The 18,558-nt window shown below is 51.3% G+C and overlaps 1 protein-coding gene across 1 annotated transcript in view; it reads right to left on the reverse strand.

Annotated features, from left to right (window-relative positions):
- Positions 1 to 9,386, reverse strand: part of Npas1 (neuronal PAS domain protein 1) — a 21,571-nt gene extending 12,185 nt beyond the window's left edge. Inside the window, exons 1-3 of the mRNA XM_021219528.2 lie at positions 9,251 to 9,386; positions 8,101 to 8,278; positions 7,196 to 7,431 (exon numbers count right to left, since the gene is read on the reverse strand). Of these exons, the coding sequence (XP_021075187.1) occupies positions 7,196 to 7,431; positions 8,101 to 8,222 (358 nt within the window). The 5' untranslated portion in view covers positions 8,223 to 8,278; positions 9,251 to 9,386. The remainder of the gene's footprint in view (positions 1 to 7,195; positions 7,432 to 8,100; positions 8,279 to 9,250) is intronic.
- Between the last annotated feature and the right edge of the window lie 9,172 nt (positions 9,387 to 18,558).

An 18,558-nucleotide genomic window follows, 5' to 3' on the forward strand; every position in this document is an offset into this window, starting at 1 on the left:
CCACTGAGCCACGCCCCCAGCCCCTCACTGGGGGATTCTAGGCAGGGGCTCTACCACTGAGCCACGCCCCCAGCCCCTCACTGGGGGATTCTAGGCAGGGGCTCTACCACTGAGCCACGCCCCAGCCCCTCACTGGGGGATTCTAGGCAGGGGCTCTATCACCGAGCCACGCCCCCAGCCCCTCACTGGAGGATTCTAGGCAGGGGCTCTACCACTGAGTTACACCTCCTGCTGATATTTTTATATAGTATACCATGGCAGAGGCATGTATACAATAGTGTAACTTTTGCAGATGTGTTGAGGGAGATGAAGACATACAAGGAGGAGAAAGTTAGAATTTCAGAGAGACTTAAATTCTGGGACAGACGGTCACTAAGACATAGGATGAATGTCACAGTCGTCCCCCACCCCCAGTCAGGACTCCTGGATGCTATAGAAGATGATTACTCTCCCCCAGCCCCTCCCCAACGCCCCCCCCAGACCCCGCTCCCCAACAGAGACCCAAGCACTCTGTCAGTGACCTTCCCTCTGTTAGGCTAAGGGCCTGGAGCCACCTCTTCTTCTTGTGCCTCAGTTTCCTCTTTAAATGGATTTGCTGCAGGGGTCTGAGTTCTTAGACTGCCAAGTGTCTAGGGAGCATGAGGGAGGAAGGCAGGGAGTGAGGTGTGAATGGTGCTGCTCCTGTGCAGGACCCTGCCACCCCTGTTCCTCAGGACTCCCCCAAATCAGCCAGGTCGCCAGAGTCTACCCCAGGCCTCCCCAGAACCTCCCCCCATCTGACTGCTGTTTCTCCTGCTTCCTCCCCATCTGAACCTCCAGGAACAATAAGTGTGGGGGGTGAGGGGGACACCCCCCCGAAACCCAGCTCCAAGCAGCCCCGTGACAGGCAGGAACAATGCTGCCTGCTAATTGTGGCAATTTTCCCCTGTCATTTTTGCTAATTCCTTCATTTTCCCTCTCCGGGGATCAGCCCGGGTCAGACTGAGCTGTTGCAATTAACAGCATTAATGGGCATGCTGGGATGGGGGTGCACAGGGGGAGAGCTTGGGAACCTGCTGCCCCCCACCCCCATGCACATGACCCATCCCCTGCCACAAGGATCCCAAGGTGTGCTTAGGATTGCTGACTGATGTCTTAGTACCCCCACTTTCCACCTCCCCATTCTTCCCACCCACAGCCCCTCCATGTCCCAATTCAACAGGTGTGTTCCACCTTCACAGCTGCCCTACACGGAAGTCCAAAGACCCTGAAATTACTTATTCACTTAATCACTTATTCAACTAATAAACACTTGTCAGGCAACGTCTGGGTGGTGGTGGAAGCCCGAGGTGGGTGAGGAGACAGGAAGAAGGGAGATATGGGCAGAGAGAGGGTATGCTCAGAAAAGGGAGGGCAGGTAAGATCCCTACCAAGTTTCAGGGGTCCCTCCCTTCCTATCTTATGAGTCTCCCATCTTGAGTCCTTGAGGATGAAGGGCTAGGTTTTCACGACTCTCCGGAGTGGAAGAGGAGATGTCCTGTCACTCAATCATCTGTTATCATCCGGCTCGATGGATGCCCAAGGGACCTCAACCTGTTGTAGGAATTATATTTCTCTTTCAAGACAGGTTTTTCTGTGTAGCCCTGGCTGTCCTGGAACTCACTCTGTAGATCAGGCTGGCCTGGAACTCACAGAGATCCACCTGCCTCTGCCTTGGCCCAAATGCTGGGATTAAAGGCGTGTGCCCCCACTGCCTGGCTGGAGCTCACTATGCATCCAAAGATGTGCTCCAGGTCCCCCTTCCCTTCTCTGCGGGGAAGGTCTGCACCGTGCCTGGTTTGTCTAGTGCTGGGGATGAAACCCAGGGCTTCCTACACGCTATGCAAATGCTCTATCAACTAAATCCCAACCCCAGCCTTGTGCTAAGAGCAGATGGGTTTTGTCCATCAAAGGCCTCCAGGGCCACAAATAGATATACAATGGGTGACTAATATCATCAAGAAGAATGCTAATGTATCAGCCTAGACCACTCCTGAGAGTTTCTGGGGTCTCCCCCTCCCCTCTCCCTGCTTTCCCATCTCTTTTCTCAGTTTATCCAACCCCTCCCTCCAGCCCCCAGTAACCCTCACTGTCTCCTTCTAGGCTGCCCTTTGTGCCAGACCTCTGCCTGGCCCTTCTCACAGTTGGCCTTTTCACTCCTTTAAGTCTCAGTTCAAAGGTCACTTCCTCCTGAGGTAGTGTCCTACCTGGGGACTAAGATGTCACCTCACTCAAGGACAGTTTATTGAGCATTTCCTGCATTCCCCCAACATTGTTTTAGCTCAGTACACAAACAACTGGGGAAGAGGGCTGGGGAGATAATCCAGCTGGCAAAGCATTTGCTACGCAAGTGTGGAGACCTCATTCAAATCCCCACAACCCATGTGAAGCTGGACATGTTAGTGAACACTGTGTTTCATCATTCTTACTGGGAGATGAGAGAAGTAGATGAAAGACTCCCTAGGAGCCTGTGGGCCAGCTTGCCTGCCCTGTGCTAGCCTGCCCCGTGCTAGCCTGCCCCGTGCTAGCCTGCCCCGTGCTAGCCTGCCCCGTGCTGCACTGAACAATAAACAGACTTATCTCAAGAAAAGGAGAAAGGTAAGGGTTGACACCTGGTAACACACACACACACACACACACACACACTCACATGCATGCATGTGCACATGCACATGTATGCACTTATAAAGAATAATAAAAGGGTCGGGCATGGTGGCGCACGCCTTTAATCCCAGCACTCAGGAGGCAGAGGCAGGCAGATTTCTGAGTTCGAGGGCAGCCTGGTCTACAAAGTGAGTTCCAGGACAGCCAGGGCTATACAGAGAAACCCTGTCTCGAAAAAAATAAAATAAAATAAAATAAAATAAAATAAAGGACTGGATAGGAGCTTCAGCAGTCAGGAGTACACACCACTTTTGCAGAGGAATAGCTTGGCCCCCAGTACCCAGCTTGGGTGGCTTAAACCACCTGTAACTTCAGCTGCAGGGGATTCAACACCCTCTGGCCTCCTCCAGTAGGGGCACACACATGGTGCACGTAAGCACATGTAGGCACAAACACATACACGTACAGTTTTTGAAAACTTTAAAAAACAGTAAAAAGAAGCCAGTGGTGGCCCATTTCTTTAATCCCAGCATTTGGGAGACAGAGGCAGGAGGATCTCTGTGAGTTCAAGCTCAGTGTGGTGTACAGAGCCAGGACAGCCAGGGCTGGTTACAGGCTGGTTACACTGAGAAACCCTGTCTCAAAATGAATAAATAAATAAATAAATAAATAAATAAAACAAACCCCATCTCCCCAGTGTATTCTGAAGCTCCCAGATAGATGTCCCGTTTTACAGATTGAGGCTTAAAGGCGGGGTGGGTATCCAAGGTGGGAGGCTGTGATGCTATGGAGTCAGGGAAACAGGCCTTCGCGGTCAATCCTAAACAGACCATCCTTGCTACAATGGGTATCTGAGGGAGCCCTCGCCTAGTTACGTCTTGTATCAATCAAGCCCTCAGTTTTCACGCCCCCTCTCTCTCACCATTCCTTATCACTCAGTGTAAGTCAAATATTAAGACTCTGGCTCTGTCCGTCAGCATGGGTCCCACACCCACTGGGATCAACACACTCCGGAAGAGTTATCACTGTCCAGTAATCACAAATTAACCAAGTCTGCTTCCTTGGGGTCCTCACTCCCCTTTTGGTGGGGATGAGGCTGGAGAGGTGGCTCAGAAGTTAAGAGCACTGGCTTGTTCTTTCAGAGAACCCAGGTTCAATTTCAGGCACCCACATGGTGGCTCACAAACACCCGTGACGGCAGTCCCCAAGCATCCACCAGCCTCCTCGGACACCAGGCACAAAAGCGGTGCACGGACATGTATGCAGACAAAACACTCTTATACAAACAACAACAACAGCTTAAACGTAAGGTTAGAGAAAGAGACAAATAGGGAATTATCTAAAACCAAAAAAACTTAGCATCTGAGACCTAGAAGGGATGTCAAGTGTGGTAGTTAAAAATTGACTTAAAGCAGACAGACATGGCAGTTTAACTTTCATCCCAGATGGCAGACGGAGGCAGAGAGTTCTAGGCCGTCTAGGACCACACAGAAAGACCTTGTCTAAGATAAGAAAGGAAAAAAGCAAACAAGTTGGGACTCAGGGTCACAGAACCGGGTCAGTAGGTCAAGGAGCACGTTCCCAAGCCTGTCTGCCAGAGTTTGATCCCTGTGCTCAAAGAGAAGATCAACTGTGGGCTGGAGAGATGGCTCAGCCTCTACGAGCACCAACTGCTCTTCCAGAGGTCCTGAGTTCAATTCCCAGCAACCACATGGTGGCTCACAACCATCTGTAATGGGATCAGATGCCCTCTTCTGGTGTGTCTGAAGAGAGTGACAGTGCACTCATATATAGAAAAAATATGAATACGAGAAGATCAACTCCTGCAGATTGTCTTCTGACTTTCAAAACCTGCCCTCCCCCTTCCCCCAAAAAGCTTAAAAACCTTTAGGGGAGTTGAAGAGCTGGTTCAGCATTTAAGAACACTGGCTGCTCTTCCAGAGGACCAGGGTTTGATGCCCAGAATCTACATGGCGGCTCACAAGTGTGTGTAACTCCAATTTCAGGGGGTCTAGTGCCCTCTTCTGGCCTCCGTGGGCACCCGTGTACATGTGCATTCAGGCAAAATACCCAAATACATAAAATAAAAAGCCTCTTAGAAAATAAACCAAGTAGCTACCATCTTCCCTCTTTGGGTCTCATTTTCTCAGGGTCTTCCTTCCGATCTTCAGAGAGCTACTTTGGTGTAGATTAGCAGGGGCCTAAGTTTTTGAATTTGGTTGTTTGTCGACCGGATGTTGAGACACACACACACACACACACACACACACACACACACACACACGTTCCTGAGCAGTTGGTTCTGATGCACAGGTGGGCATTGTGAAAGCAGCCAAGAGACTGCCCGGCCCGGGGAGCTGTGACCAGCGTGAGCCTCTATCTCTTGAAGCTTCCGGGTGCCCCTCCAAGTGTTGGGGGGCTGGACACCGGTAGGGCTCTCTCAGCTCCCCCTTTTCCCTCCCTGGGGCTCCAGGACAATAGACAAGATGTTTATCCCCTGCCGGCACACATGTTGTTCGCGGTAATGACAGTAATCAGCCTCGCTAATGCGGCATTCTCTCAGCGCCAGTCAATTCGCCTAATTACCGCCTAGGAAGCCGGATTATTTAAATTTAAATGGTGATTTATTGCGGGGCTTAATCAATGCTATTTTCTCTCCCCCCACCTCCTCTCTGGGTACCAGGGCAGGAAGGGAATAGGAACCCTCTCCAACCCCACCCTAAGTACCCCATTCTTCCGGAGTGTGTGTGTGTGTGTGGGGGGGGGAGTTTCTTCACCTGTGACCATAAGTAACACTTTTGATGCCCTATGGTGAGAATCTAATATTCTATGCACCAGTAATCATAGGTGGGAAGAAAAACGAGATATTCATCTATATGTTGACATCTTACATATTCTACATTGTTGCAAATTATAGATTATAAGTTTCCCTCTACTGTGTCACACCTGCATCTATCTACAAGGGACTTTTTGCTTCATTTTTAATTCTCTATTAATCTTTTTTTGAGACAGGATCTCTTGAGGCCCAGGCTGCCCTAGAACTCACTGTGTAGCTGAGAATGAGCTTGCCCCCTGCTTGTTACAGTAACAGGCGCGTGCTTCCGTGCCTGCTTGCCATAATTTGTTTATTTGTTTGTTTTTCTGAGACTGGGTCTCTTTCTGTAACCCTGGCTAGTCTCGAACTTGCTGCATAGAGGTGGCTGGACCTAACCCCACAGATATCTGCCTGTCTTTGTCTCTCAGGTGCTGGGATGAAAATGCCACTGTGCCTGGCCATTTTTGTTTTGAGACAGATCTCATTTTGTAGCAGAGGCTGACTTCATACTCATGGTGATTCTCCTGCTTCTGCCTCAGGAGCACTGGGTGAATAAGCCACCAACACCAGACCCAGCCAGGGCAGGGACGCTGGTCTAGTGCGTTTCCTGCTAGGTCCTGGACACTCACAATGGTATCACACGTGGAATTGACTCTCCATAAACAGTAAGGTGACACAGGCTGCATACCGAAGGCTGCCTTGCTTGGTTCTTTGCAGGGAGTTCCAGGGGCCCTGCCTGATGGGGATGACACGGATAGTCACTCCTATTTCTCCCTCCCCCCCTCTCTCTCCCTCCCCCCCCCCACGGTTTCTCTTTGTAGCCCTGGCTGTCCGGGAACTCACTGAAATCACCTGCCTCTGCTTCTGGAGTGCAGGGATTACAGGCGCGCTCTAGCTACCACTGCCCACTGCCAATGCAGCACAGGAAAAGGGGAGGCACCTCACTGGGGGACTGCAGGGCTAGGGGGTGGGTGTCAGGATGGACACACAACTCATGTCACCAAGGGGAACCTTCCTGATGATCTATCATCCCCCCCCCCGGCAAATATTGTGACCTCCTCACCTCAAATGGGGAATTTAGTCCCCAGTTTTCTGTGTTCCCTGGAGCACCACAGGAGCCCACCCTTATTGGTTGAGTGGAGGCCCTGGCGGGGGTAGGAAGAGTCACAGTACAGGTGGAAACTTCTGTAGCAACCCTGGTTCATCTCACCTCATAGCATTAATAGCTTCTGCTGTGTGTGGAGGCAGACACCCATACTCCCAGCAGTGAGGAGATGGAGGCAGGAGGATCCCAAATTCAGGGTTGGCCTCTACTACACATCAAATTCCAGGCCAGGCCAGGCCAGGCTACAGGAGGCACGGTCTAAAAGACAAGCGCCAGGACGTGGTGATGGTGCTCACCTTTAAACCCAGCACCCACAGGAGCCAGAGGCAGGTGAGCTGGAGACCAGCCGAGTCCACATATCAAGTCCCAGGCTAGCCGAGGTTACATAGTAAGGCCCTGTCTCATCAAACGACGACAGTAACAATAACCACCTTTTCTAGTGATCTAGATTGCTGCCAGGTTCTGACTCAAGTCAAAAGTTCATAAAAAATCCTCAACTTGTCCCCTAGAGACCAGTTAGAAAACCACCAAAGGTCTGTCTGGTGGACTCTCCAAGAGCCGAGTCAGGACGGGTCTGGCTTTCTCAATCCTGTCCCCGAGGCTGGGAGTGGGGCGGTAGGGGAGAACTTGGTAGCGTGAGCATGCGCACTCACCGAGGCCAGCCGGAGGCCCGACGGCCCGCAACCCCCAGGGCGGCGCCCCCAGCGCGGCAAAACGACGCAGGCGGAGGTAGGTGACGCTAAGACGCACGATGGATGCCTTGTCCAGCTGGCTGGAGATGGCACCGGGCAGAGGGAGCAGCTTGGCCAGCTCGAAGAACTCCAGATTTTCCTTCCCGCGCCGCCAGCGCGCAGCGTTGCGGGACTTCTCTTTGCGCTGTGCCTGCAGGCTGGGCGGGCGGCATGGAGGAGGTGTCAGTAAGAGTCCTGGAAACGCGGTCCCAGCACTTCAGGAAGTGGGATAGGCCTGAGTGCGAATTCTACATCCCTGCTGGCTTTTGAGGACAGGGACAGAACCTTTATTTAATAATAATAATTTAATTATTGCTATAGTCTTTGGGGTACTAGGGTTTGAACCTACGACCTACCACTGAACTACATTCCTCAGGCTTGTTTTTTGTTTTTTTGTTTTTGTTTTTTTGGAGAAAGGGGTCTTACTATGTACACCAGGCTGGCCTTAAACTTATGGAGAGATTAGCTTGCCTCTGCCTCCGGAGGAACAAGATAAAAGGCATGCATAACCACGCCCGGCTCATATTTTTGCCTTTTGCGATTACATTCTATTTTGCCTAGGCTAGCCTTGAACTGGCGAGCCTCCTGCTTCGGTTGGGATGTCAGGCCACGGGGCTGGGGACAGAACCTTCTCTTTAACCAGAGAATGTCGGGTGTGAATTCGCAGCTGGGGGACTGAAAACAGAACTCAGCAATAAGTGCGGATGACGAAGTCTAGACACGGGTCAGGGCACGGGCCCGAGGGTGAATGCCATCTGAAAGGCTGTGAAGCCCCCCACCCCCGCACGCCTTCGGGGGAGAGGCCGTTCAGGGGCAGATTTGCTCACCAGGGTCCGGGCGGGGCCTTGACCATCAGCCCAGGCAGGAAATCCCAGGGGACGCCAGCTCCACGGCCGCCCCCGCACTTGACTTCACCTCGGCCCCCGCTTCTGGGATAGGGGGTCGCCATCTCGACGGGGACTCGGGAATTCAGGCGCGAAGGAGTCGCAGATGGGGCTCAGTTCCCTGGGGGGGGGGCAGAATGTCCAGGGAAACTGAGGTTCGTGCGTGTGCCCAAGGGTCAAGCCAGGAGCTGCTTTGGATGCATTCCTCAGTTTCCCCTTCCTGGGAAGCCGCGGTTCCCACCCTGGCGCTCCGGGTGAGGACGTGCCCCGCCGCCGCCTCCCCCGCGCGGCCCGCCAGCGCGCCCGCCTCACGCCCGCGCCGGGCCGGCTCCCGCATACCAATGGGCGCACGCGGCGCGCATACGGATCGGACCGGCCCGCGCGCTGCGTGCCAAGCATGCCCAAGCTGCGCTGGGGCGGGCGCCTTGCCGGGGCCCAGACGCTCTGGGCTCCATCCCCCCTATAGCTCCCAACACCCGAAGGAGCTGTCCCCCAAAGCTATCCCCCAGAGTCCCACTCCTCAGTCTGCAGCTACACCCACTTCCTAGCCTGGACTAAGAAGGCAGGGAGGACAGAGGGACCCCACCCCAAGTCCTGCCCAGGAAGCACTCAAGCCCCTCGGGGTGGCGCCACCTGACCCGGTTGCTAAATATCCCCAATGTACAACTTCCCCCCTAAAGACCAGGGCGTAAGACCCTGGTCCATGACACCGCTGGTCAACGTGACTCCAGGATGGACGCGACACTCGGGGCCCAGGTACTGGCATCCAGATCCTTTAGAACCAGGGAAATGTCCATCTGGTTCTTTCCTCTTCACGATTAGGCGTCCAGGCCGGATCATGTCCCTAGCATCCAAGTGGCCTCCAAGCCTCCCCAAAACGCGCTGACGTCTAGTCAGTCCCCTGAGCCTCTGTGGCCAGGACCCCAACAACCATGCACCACTTTCTGGAACCCGGAGGTATAGGTGTTCCGATGCCGTGCCCTCCAGGTCACCAAGAGACTCAACCCCGCATCCCAGCAGGACACAGAAGTCCCCATTCCCTCCCGCCAAACCTTCAGGCGTCCCGCACCCGCAGGGCTCCCGACATGGTTACCTGGCCGCTGGGCGTGCTTGGGGCGCGGCGTGGGGTCCGCTGGGTGGCGTGGAGGGGCCGCTCCATAGACCCCGGGGCGCGCGGGCTGAGGAGCCCGGCTCTCGGCGTCCACGGCGGCCTCGCAGACTTCGAGACCACGGACAGCGGCGGCGAGGGGCGGTGCCTGTCTTCGCCCCGCCCACAGCGGCCCCTGCCTGCTGTATAGTTCCCATTCCGGTGTTGGCCTGGTGTGTCTGAGTATCCTCACCCTTTGACCACATCAGGAAGCTCTGTCAGTCTCTCCACCCTGGAATCCCACCACGATCGCCATCTTCAGTTATAGAACTCTCCCCAAGCCCCCCAGCAACCCCTTGGAACTCTTGGGGCAATCAGAACCATAGTTCAGTAGGAGAGGACACTCGGACATCAGTGTCCCCTCTAGAGATGTAAATTCGGGTCTTTCACAATCTCCCTTCCCAAGTGAGAATTCCAGGATGCCAGACTCCCTCCCTTAAGGTCAGGTCGTGGCCTGGGCACCTGACTCCTTCGTTCACCCAGGTCTTGGTTGTTAAGGGAACAATATAGCCCAGGGCCCCAAGGTTTTGTCTCTGTGCCATCCATTGGAACTAGAACCCCAACTTGTGAGTACCCAACTTTTTAAGTGAGAACGGAGACAGCGGGATGTGGTGGCACTCACTTGTTAAGCCCAGCACTTGGGATGCTGAGGCAGGAGGATTGCACAAGTTGGAGTCAAGCCTGGACTATAAAATGAGTCCAGTCTGGGATCCAGAGTGAGATCCTGTCTCAAAAAATAAAGAGTGGCTGGGCAGGGAGAATGGCCAGCCCAGAGCATAAAGCTTGCGGTAGAAGAAGCTTTTGGTGGAAGAGTGTGGGGCCAACCTGGGTACAAATCCCCAGAAACCACACAGAGTCTAAGGTAGCAGTCCGTCCCACAGCAAGAGAGCCCTGGGAAGCTGGAGGGCCAGCCTGGTTACACGGCAAGAGACCGTCTCAAACAAGGCCAGAAGAGATTGCCTTCTGACCTCCACATGGGCTGCAACCATGGCATGCATGTGAGCACACGCAAGTATTCAGATTTTAAAAGGGGATTGGCAAGATGGCTCATGGGTAAAGGGCTTGCCACCAGGCCAGATGACCTGCTTGATTCCGTGAACACACACAGTGAAAGAAAAGAACCAGTTCCCTGAGAGTTGTCCCCTGCCCTCTAAACGCGTGCCACGACACACGTGAGGACACCCCCCGCCATGCACTCACAAAATGTAAAAAGAAGCCGCTGAGTCTGAGGTCACTCTATAGAGTGAGTTCTAGGATGACCAGGGCTACACAGAGAAAGTCTGTTTCGAAAGACAAAACCAACAAAACAAAACCAAAGAACAACAACAAAATGCCCAAACAAACAAAAAAACAAAGAAAGAACTGAAAGTCTGGGGGTTTGGCAAGGTGGTAGAGCACCTGGAAACAACGGGCCTCCCGGGTAAGTGGGCCCGCATCAGAGAGGGGCGCCATGGCCTGGTACAGGCTTCCTGCCCGAGTGTAGGAGCATTCCCACTACTGCCAAGTCTTACTGTCACATATTTTTTGTTTGTTCGGTTTTTTTTTGTTTTTTGTTTTTTGTTTGTTTTTTTTTCAAGAAAGGGTTTCTCTGTGTAGTCCTGGCTGTCCTGGAACTCACTCTGTAGACCAGGCTGGCCTCGAACTCAGAAATCTGCCTGCCTCTGCCTCCCAAGTGCTGGGATTAAAGGTGTGTGCCACTACTGCTCAGCTTACTGTCATATCTCAATTTAGCTTTTATTTCTTTTCTTTTTTTCTTTTCTTTTCTTTTCTTTTCTTTTTTCTTTTTTCTTTTTTTTTTTTTTTTTTTGAGGCAGGGTCTCACTTAACCCAAGCTGGCCTTGAGCTCTGGTCCTCCTGATCCCCTCTCCCAAATACTGAGATTATAGGCACACACCATCATATGCTGCTAAAAACAAACAAACAAAAAACACTTTAATTCCAACAGGAGAGACAGGCTGGAGAGATGGTTCAGTGGTTAAGAACACTGGCTAGAGGTCCTGAGTTCAATTCCCAGCAACCACATGGTGGCTCACACCATCTATGCTGGGATCTTATGCCGTCTTCTGGCACACAGGTGTACATGCAGATAGAGCATTCACAAACATAAGATAAATAAATATGTAAAGTATTATTTTAAAAGATTTATTTATTTCATGTATGTGATGACACTGTTGCTCTCACACCAGAAGAGGGCATCAGATTCCCCATGGTTGTGAGCCACCATGTGCTTGCTGGGAATTGAACTCAGGACCACTGGAAGAGCAATCAGTGCTTTTAACCGCTGAGCCATCTCTCCAGCCCCATAAAGAATTTTTTTAGAGACTTCAACAGGGGAGATAGTCTTGAAGATCTGAGTCTCCATGGTGAGTTCAATTGTGTGTGTGTGTGTGTGTGTGTGTGTGTGTGTACGTGTGTGTGTGTGTATGTGTATGTGTGTGTGTGTGTGTGTGTGTGTGTGTGTGTGTGAAGATGCTAGAAGAGTCCAGAAGAGTTGGATCTCTTGGAGCTAAAGTTACAGAACTTTAGCTCCAACATGGGTTCTGGGAACTCATTCTGAAACACTAAGCCCCCATCATCTAACAAATATTTTTTATTACATTATTCTATTTATTTATTTATTTATTTATTTATTTATTTGTTTGTTTATTTATTATGTGTGCCATGGCAGCATGAGGAGGTCAGAGGGCAAGTCCCGGGAGTTGGTCTCCCCTGCAACCATACAGGTCCTGGGGATTGAACTTGGGTTGTCAGGTTTGGTAGAAAGCACTATTACTACACTGGCCCCCATGCGCAGCTTTAACTGTCACACACTAACCAAGCCCCAATTTCCTTACTCCATGTAGCCCTGGCTGACCTAGAGTTCACTATACAAACTAGGCTGCCCTCGAACTCACAGAGATCTGCCTCTCTCTGCCTCCAGAGTGCTGGGGTTAAAGGTGTGCACCACCACACCTGGCTTTATTTTGTGTGTAACAGTGTTCTGCCTGCATGTATGTCTGTGTGCCATGTGCTCTTATGCCCGGGGCATGCAGGGTTCAGAAGAGGGCATCAGATCCCCTAGAGCTGGAGGTACAGATTGTTGTGAGCCAGGGGGCATTTGAAATTGAACTTGGGTCCTCTGGAAGAACAGCCAGTGCTCTTAATCACTGAGCCATCTCTCCAGTCCCTCTGAGATGGCTCAGTGGTTGAGAGTGCTTGCTGTCACATCTGATGACCTGAGCTGCGTCCTTGGAATCCACAATGTAGTAAAGAGGACTGACTCCTGACTGTGTCTCCTGCCCTCCACTGGTGCACAGTAACCCAAGCACCCCCACCCCCACACTACTACCCCAAAGTGTCAAGGGGCGTGGTGGCACATGACTTTAATCCCAGTACGTGGGAGGCAGAGGCAGGTGGATCTCTGAGTGTAAGATCAGCCTGCCCTGGAAAGAAAGAAAGGAAAGAAGGAAGAGAAAAACTGTTTATAATTACATAAAAAGAAGGCTCTGTGGTTCCAAGGCAGTGGGGGGCTGGGTTGGGGAGGTTGAGGCAGAGGAGTTCGAGGATATGCCTGATGCGGAGCCACTTGAACCCACACTTAGCACTACCAACGAGCAGGATAGCCTTAAGTGGATCTTCATGGGGGCGATGGTGGCATGGGTAAGAGCACCGCCAGCTGCATTGTGGTCCTGCTGTCTAAGGGGCGTGAGGCTATGTGGATCATTTCCACAGACCCAGCTCAGAACATCTCATAGACGTATGAGAAGTTCTCCAAGGTGAGCTGGGTAGTGGTGCATGCCTTTAGTCCCAGCACTTGGAAGGCAGAGAGGTAGGTGGATCTGTGAGTTCCACGACAGCCAGGGCTACACAGAGAAACCCTGTCTCAAAAAGCCAGAAGGAAAAATCCAAAAGACCAAAACAGATCAGCCCCTTCATCTCAGAGATGTGCAACATGCTCAGCTTGAGGTACACGGATGCTGATGCTCAGCTTGAGGTACACGGATGCTGATGCTCAGCTTGAGGTACATGGATGCTGATGCTCAGCTTGGGGTACACGGATGCTGGCCAGCAGACTTGCAAGCTAGAGAAGACATTGCCTGTCTGCTGATTCGTTAGTGGACATTTTAAGGACTCTGAACCGAAGAGCTTCATTTGTGTGTGCAGCACTGAATTCTTGTCCTTGTTTGAGATGGAGCGGCCGATTCAGGAGCTGGCTAAGTGTGAGATGGGCACCTACAACATCAGCAACCTGCTTGCCTCCCCTGATCATCCTGAAAAATCCGGCAAGATGTGTGATCTTGGACCAGATGAAGACCTGTATGAACAATGAGTACATCGGTCCACGGTTACCTCACAGGGTTTAGGGAGCCAGCAAAGTCAACACCTTCCCGCCCCGCCCTCCTTCTGGAGCCCTGCCAGGCCCCCAACGCCCAGTAGCACCACCATCCTGTCTGCTGCCATTTAATATCCTCTTCTTTTCCCGTGGGGCAGAGTTTGCACAAAGTTCCCATCCTATAGGAAGAGCTACTTAGGAGGTGGGGAGTTGGGAGGGGACTGGGGAGGCTGCAATGCCCTGCACCTCTCCCTGACTCACACTCCTCAATAGAATAAAAAAGGCCCCGCGTTTTGTTTCTATGTAAGACCTTTACCATGCATGCTACCGTGTTAATAAATATCTTTTGTAGAGAGGGTGGCTTCCTGTGTCCCTCCCTCCTAGATCTTCCTCCTCCTCCTTGCTCTCTTCTCTTTAATTAATGATGAATGGCAAATTAATTAATGAGTGAATGGCAAAGGAGGGACCGTGCCCCACCAGCCCCTCAGGGACCTGGGTGTGCAAACCTGGCCTTTTGTCTCCCACAGGCCATCCTACACTTTCCCTCAGCTCTGAACCTTCCAGAACATCAGGTGCTTTGAACCTGCCGGGCTTGAATTCCTGTCCTGACTTCCTTTGATGATCAATAGTGGTTTGGAAACATAAGCCAAATAAACCTTTTCCTCCCCAAGTGAGTTCCATCTTGGGACCGGCTTCTATCTTAAAACAAACAAACAAACCAAAAAAATCCTGAGACCTTGACCTGAAGCTGAACCCAAGCTGGCACCCAAGCACCAGGAAGAACCTCCTGGCTTGTCCTTGGCCCATTCCCTGGAGTTATTTCCCAGCAACAGTGAATCAGAGGTAGGGCTGGTTGTTTCAGATGTCCTTTCAGACCGTTTGTGGTTGCTCGTGGTCTTGCTTCAGAGCACACCCTGCCAGCTTACCATAGTTATTCTGTTAGATGTTTGCCAAGCTGGACATCCCGTCACTTGCTCCAATTTCCCTATAAACCCCTGTCCCAGTGAGGGTTCGGGGCAGCTTCACCAAACCATCCTGTGGTTAAGTAGGCCCAAACTTGAGTTTGTAATAAAGAGACCCTAATGTGATTACAACGGAGTCAGCTCCTTAGTGGTCTCTTGGGGTTCATGAAAGCTTCCGGACACAACAGATGTTCCTTCGCAGCTATAGTGACTCTGAGACAAGTTGGTACTATGGACTTGTGGAAGAAAAGCCATTGGGTGTTCAGTGAGCTGTTATGTAGGAGGGTGAAAGTAACTTTCATCCCTGTGGTGTACTTGCCCTCTCTGAAGCTTACTGGCCCTGTCTGCTAACCTAGGCCTAGTCCTGGAAGCTTTTAGCCTCCATTCAATCTTATCAAGGCCTAGAACATGTCCAGCCTCTGAAACTTACTGTTGAATAAGCTCACCTTTTCTAACTCTTTCTGAACTCTGGCTGGCTGATTCAATTCAGCTGTTCTGGCTCAAGCTCCTCTCTAAGCTGACTGATTCAGACTGGCTTTTCTCAGCTTCTCCTGAATTGTTCTGCTTTGGCAATATGTTCTAATCTTCTGACTCATTCTCATTCTCTGGCTTGTTCTGTCTTCCCGCGTCTAGCTTGTTCTCTGTAACCTGTCTATAACTGTCCCCGTAAAACTGCCCCTCCTCTCTGCACTGCCCCTTCTTATGAGAGTTGGGCAGATCCTAGTCTGTAAAATCTTTCTCTAATTCTCTCTCTCTCTCTCTCTCTCTCTCTCTTGTTTTTCTAGACAGGATTTCTCTGTGTAGCCCTGGAACTCACTTTGTAGACCAGAGACCAGGCTTGTCTTGAACTCAGAAATCTGCCTGCCTCTGCCTCTCAAGTGCTGGAATTAAAGGCGTGCGCCACCACTGCAGGTTTTTTTTTAAGGATTTATTTATTGATTTCATGTATGTGGGTACACTGTCACTGTCTTCAGACACTTCAGAAGAGGGCATCAGATGCCCATTACAGATGGTTGTGAGCCACCATGTGGTTACTGGGAATTGAACTCAGGACCTCTGGAAGAGCAGTCAATGCTCTTAACCACTGAGCCATCTCTCCAGCCCTAGACATTACTTTCAAACATGGGTGCATTCTTCTACAAACTAAATTTACCTTTGTTGTTTGGGATTAAAGGTGTGTGCTAAAGGGATCCGTATTCCATCCAGAGAGATAAAGGTTTGTGCCGAGGCTGAGCCACACCATGACTAGAAAGTTTTTTTTTCCCCAGTAAACAATACAATCTTGGGGGTCACAGTATGACCCCATATCCTGCAACAGATGAGAATGTTGAGGGTGGTGCAGAAGATGGAGGCCCGACTAGAGAAGTTTCAAAGGGAAGTTTAAAGATTCAGTTGGGCTGTTTGTTATTTTGGATTAAGATTCTGGACCAGCAGAGGCTTGGGACTGGGAGGAGGCTCCAGGGAGTTTATGGGGATAACTCTACCTGGAAGTCCTAGCAGGGGAATGTGAAGCCTGAAGTGGCCACCTCCTGTAGCCAGACAGGACTCCCAGTGGAGGGATAAGGACACCAATCCATCCACAAAACCTTCCACCTAAACTGTGTCCTGTCTACTAGATGCACAGGGACAAAGATGGAGCAGAGACAGAGGGGATGGCCAACCAATGACTGGCCCAACTTGATACCCATCCCATGGGCAAGAACCAATCTGTGACACTATGAATGATACTCTGCCATGCTTGCAGACAGGAGCCTAGCATAACTGTCCTCTGAGAGGCTCTACCCAGCAAGCAGCCTATGGAAACAGACGCAGAGACCACAGCCAGACATTAGATGGAGCTTGGGGAGTCTTGTGGAAGAGTTAGGGGAAGGATGAGGGACCTGAATAAGACAGGGACTCTACAGAAGGACTCAATTGACCTGGACCCTTGGGGGTTCCCAGAGACTGAACTACCAACTAAAGAGCGAGCAATAGCTTGATCTTCATGAAGGTCCTCCAATAACTGCATCAGGGATTGTCCCTCAATCTGTGTGTGCCAGTGGATTCTGTTCCCCTAGCTGGGCAGCCTTGTTTAACCTCAGTGGGGAAAGATGCACACAGTCCTGCAGTGAGGACTGGGGGTGGGGATGGTACCCAGCGGGGGGTTACCCTGTTCTCAAAGGGAAAAGATGTGCCTAGTCCTGCAGTGACTTGATGTGCCAGGATGGGGTAATACCCAGAGTGGCCTCCCTGCTTCTCAGAGGAGAAGGGGAAGAAGGAATGGTGAGAAGAGCTGTGTAAGGGGGGGCTGGGAGAATATGGGGGCTGATATTGGGATGTAAAGTGAATAAATATATAAATTATGAAAAAAAAAGACATTGGGGAAAAAAGATTCTAGGCCAAGCGATGATGGTGCACACCTTTAATCCTAGAACTTGAGAGGCAGAGGCAGGTAGATAGATCTCTGTGAGTTTGAGGCTATTCTGGTCTATAGAACTAGTTCCAGGACAGGCAGGGCTACACTGAGAAACCCTGTCTCGTTCCTTGCACACACACACACACACACACACACACACACACACACACACACACACACCGCCGCCAAAAGACCAGTATCATTCAGGTGAAATCTTCTGGGAAGTGTTTCCTGGGACCACATAGAGGCTGTGTTCCAGAGACAACCAAAGTTGTACCTCATGCTGGCAGCTAAACTTAGTAGTCTAAGAGTCACCCAGGTGGTACCAGTTTTTGAAGGCATAAAGGCAGATCATGGAGAGCTGAAGGCTGGCACTCTGAAAGGCTGTTGGAGAAGGTGCAGCCTCACCGTCACCGTCACCGTCACCGTCACCGTCACCGTCACCGTCACCATCACCATCAGTGGTAGCTAAAGGCCCAGGGCTGAAGGGGTCGTGCAGAGAAGTGGCTTGGCGCCATGAAGAGAGCCTGTGAGAGGCCGTTGGAGAAAGCACTGTCCAGTTGCCAAATAGATGACCCCAGCACCATGGGATGATTACCAAGAACAGAAGCAGTGTGGGGTGGAGCCAGCTGCAGCCCAGAAGACAAGCCGCGTGCGCTGCAGCAGACAAAGCTGGAGAAGTGGCCCAGGCCCTTTGGAGGATCCCAGAAGACTCTGGGTGGACCCACACATTGGGTGCTGGGTTATTTACACTTCCAGAGTGTGGTTTTGCATTGCTCAGATCGTGACTGGCCTGGTTCTTCCCTGGTGTGGTAGTTTGAATAGGAATGGGCCCCAAGGACTCACATGTTTGAATGGTTGGCCCATAGGGAGGGGCACTATTGGGAGGTGTGGCACTATGGTTGGAGGAGGTGTGTCTCCGTGGGGATGGGCTTTGAGGTCTCAAGCTATCCCGAGTCACACAGACTCTCCTTGTCTGCAGCTCAAGATGTAGAACTCTCAGCTCCTTCACCAGCACTGTCTGCCTGCACACTGCTGTGTCTCCAGCTATGATGGTAATGGACTGAACTTCTGAAATTGTAAGTCAGCCCCAATTAAATGTTTTCCTTTATAAGAGTTACTGTGGCTGTGGTGTCTCTTCACAGCAATGGAAACCCTAAGACACCTATTGAAGTAAAAACGTACTTTATTTCACTTTTGATTTTACAGAAATCTACAGTTGAGAGACACCGTTCCCCCCACCCACCCCTCTGAGGCAGGGCTTCTCTGTGTAGCCCTGGCTGTCCTGGAACTCCCTCTGTAGACCAGGCTGGCCTTGATCTCAGAGATCTGCCTGCCTCTGCCTCTGGAGTGCTGGGATTAAAGGTGTGCACCATCACCACCCAACTAAGACTGGCTATTTTTTTTAGAAAGACAACTTTTAAATTGTTTGAATTTTTAAGGCTGTTACTTTTTAAGGTTGTAAGATGCTTATATTGTGATTTCTGTATTGATGTCAAATATGGAGATGAACAAGAAAGGTTAAGGGTGCCGGGCAGTTGTGGCGCACGCCTTTAATCCCAGCACTTGGGAGGCAGAGGCAGGC

This window comes from Mus pahari, chromosome 19 (genome assembly GCF_900095145.1).
Source record: "Mus pahari chromosome 19, PAHARI_EIJ_v1.1, whole genome shotgun sequence".
NCBI lineage: Eukaryota > Metazoa > Chordata > Mammalia > Rodentia > Muridae > Mus > Mus pahari.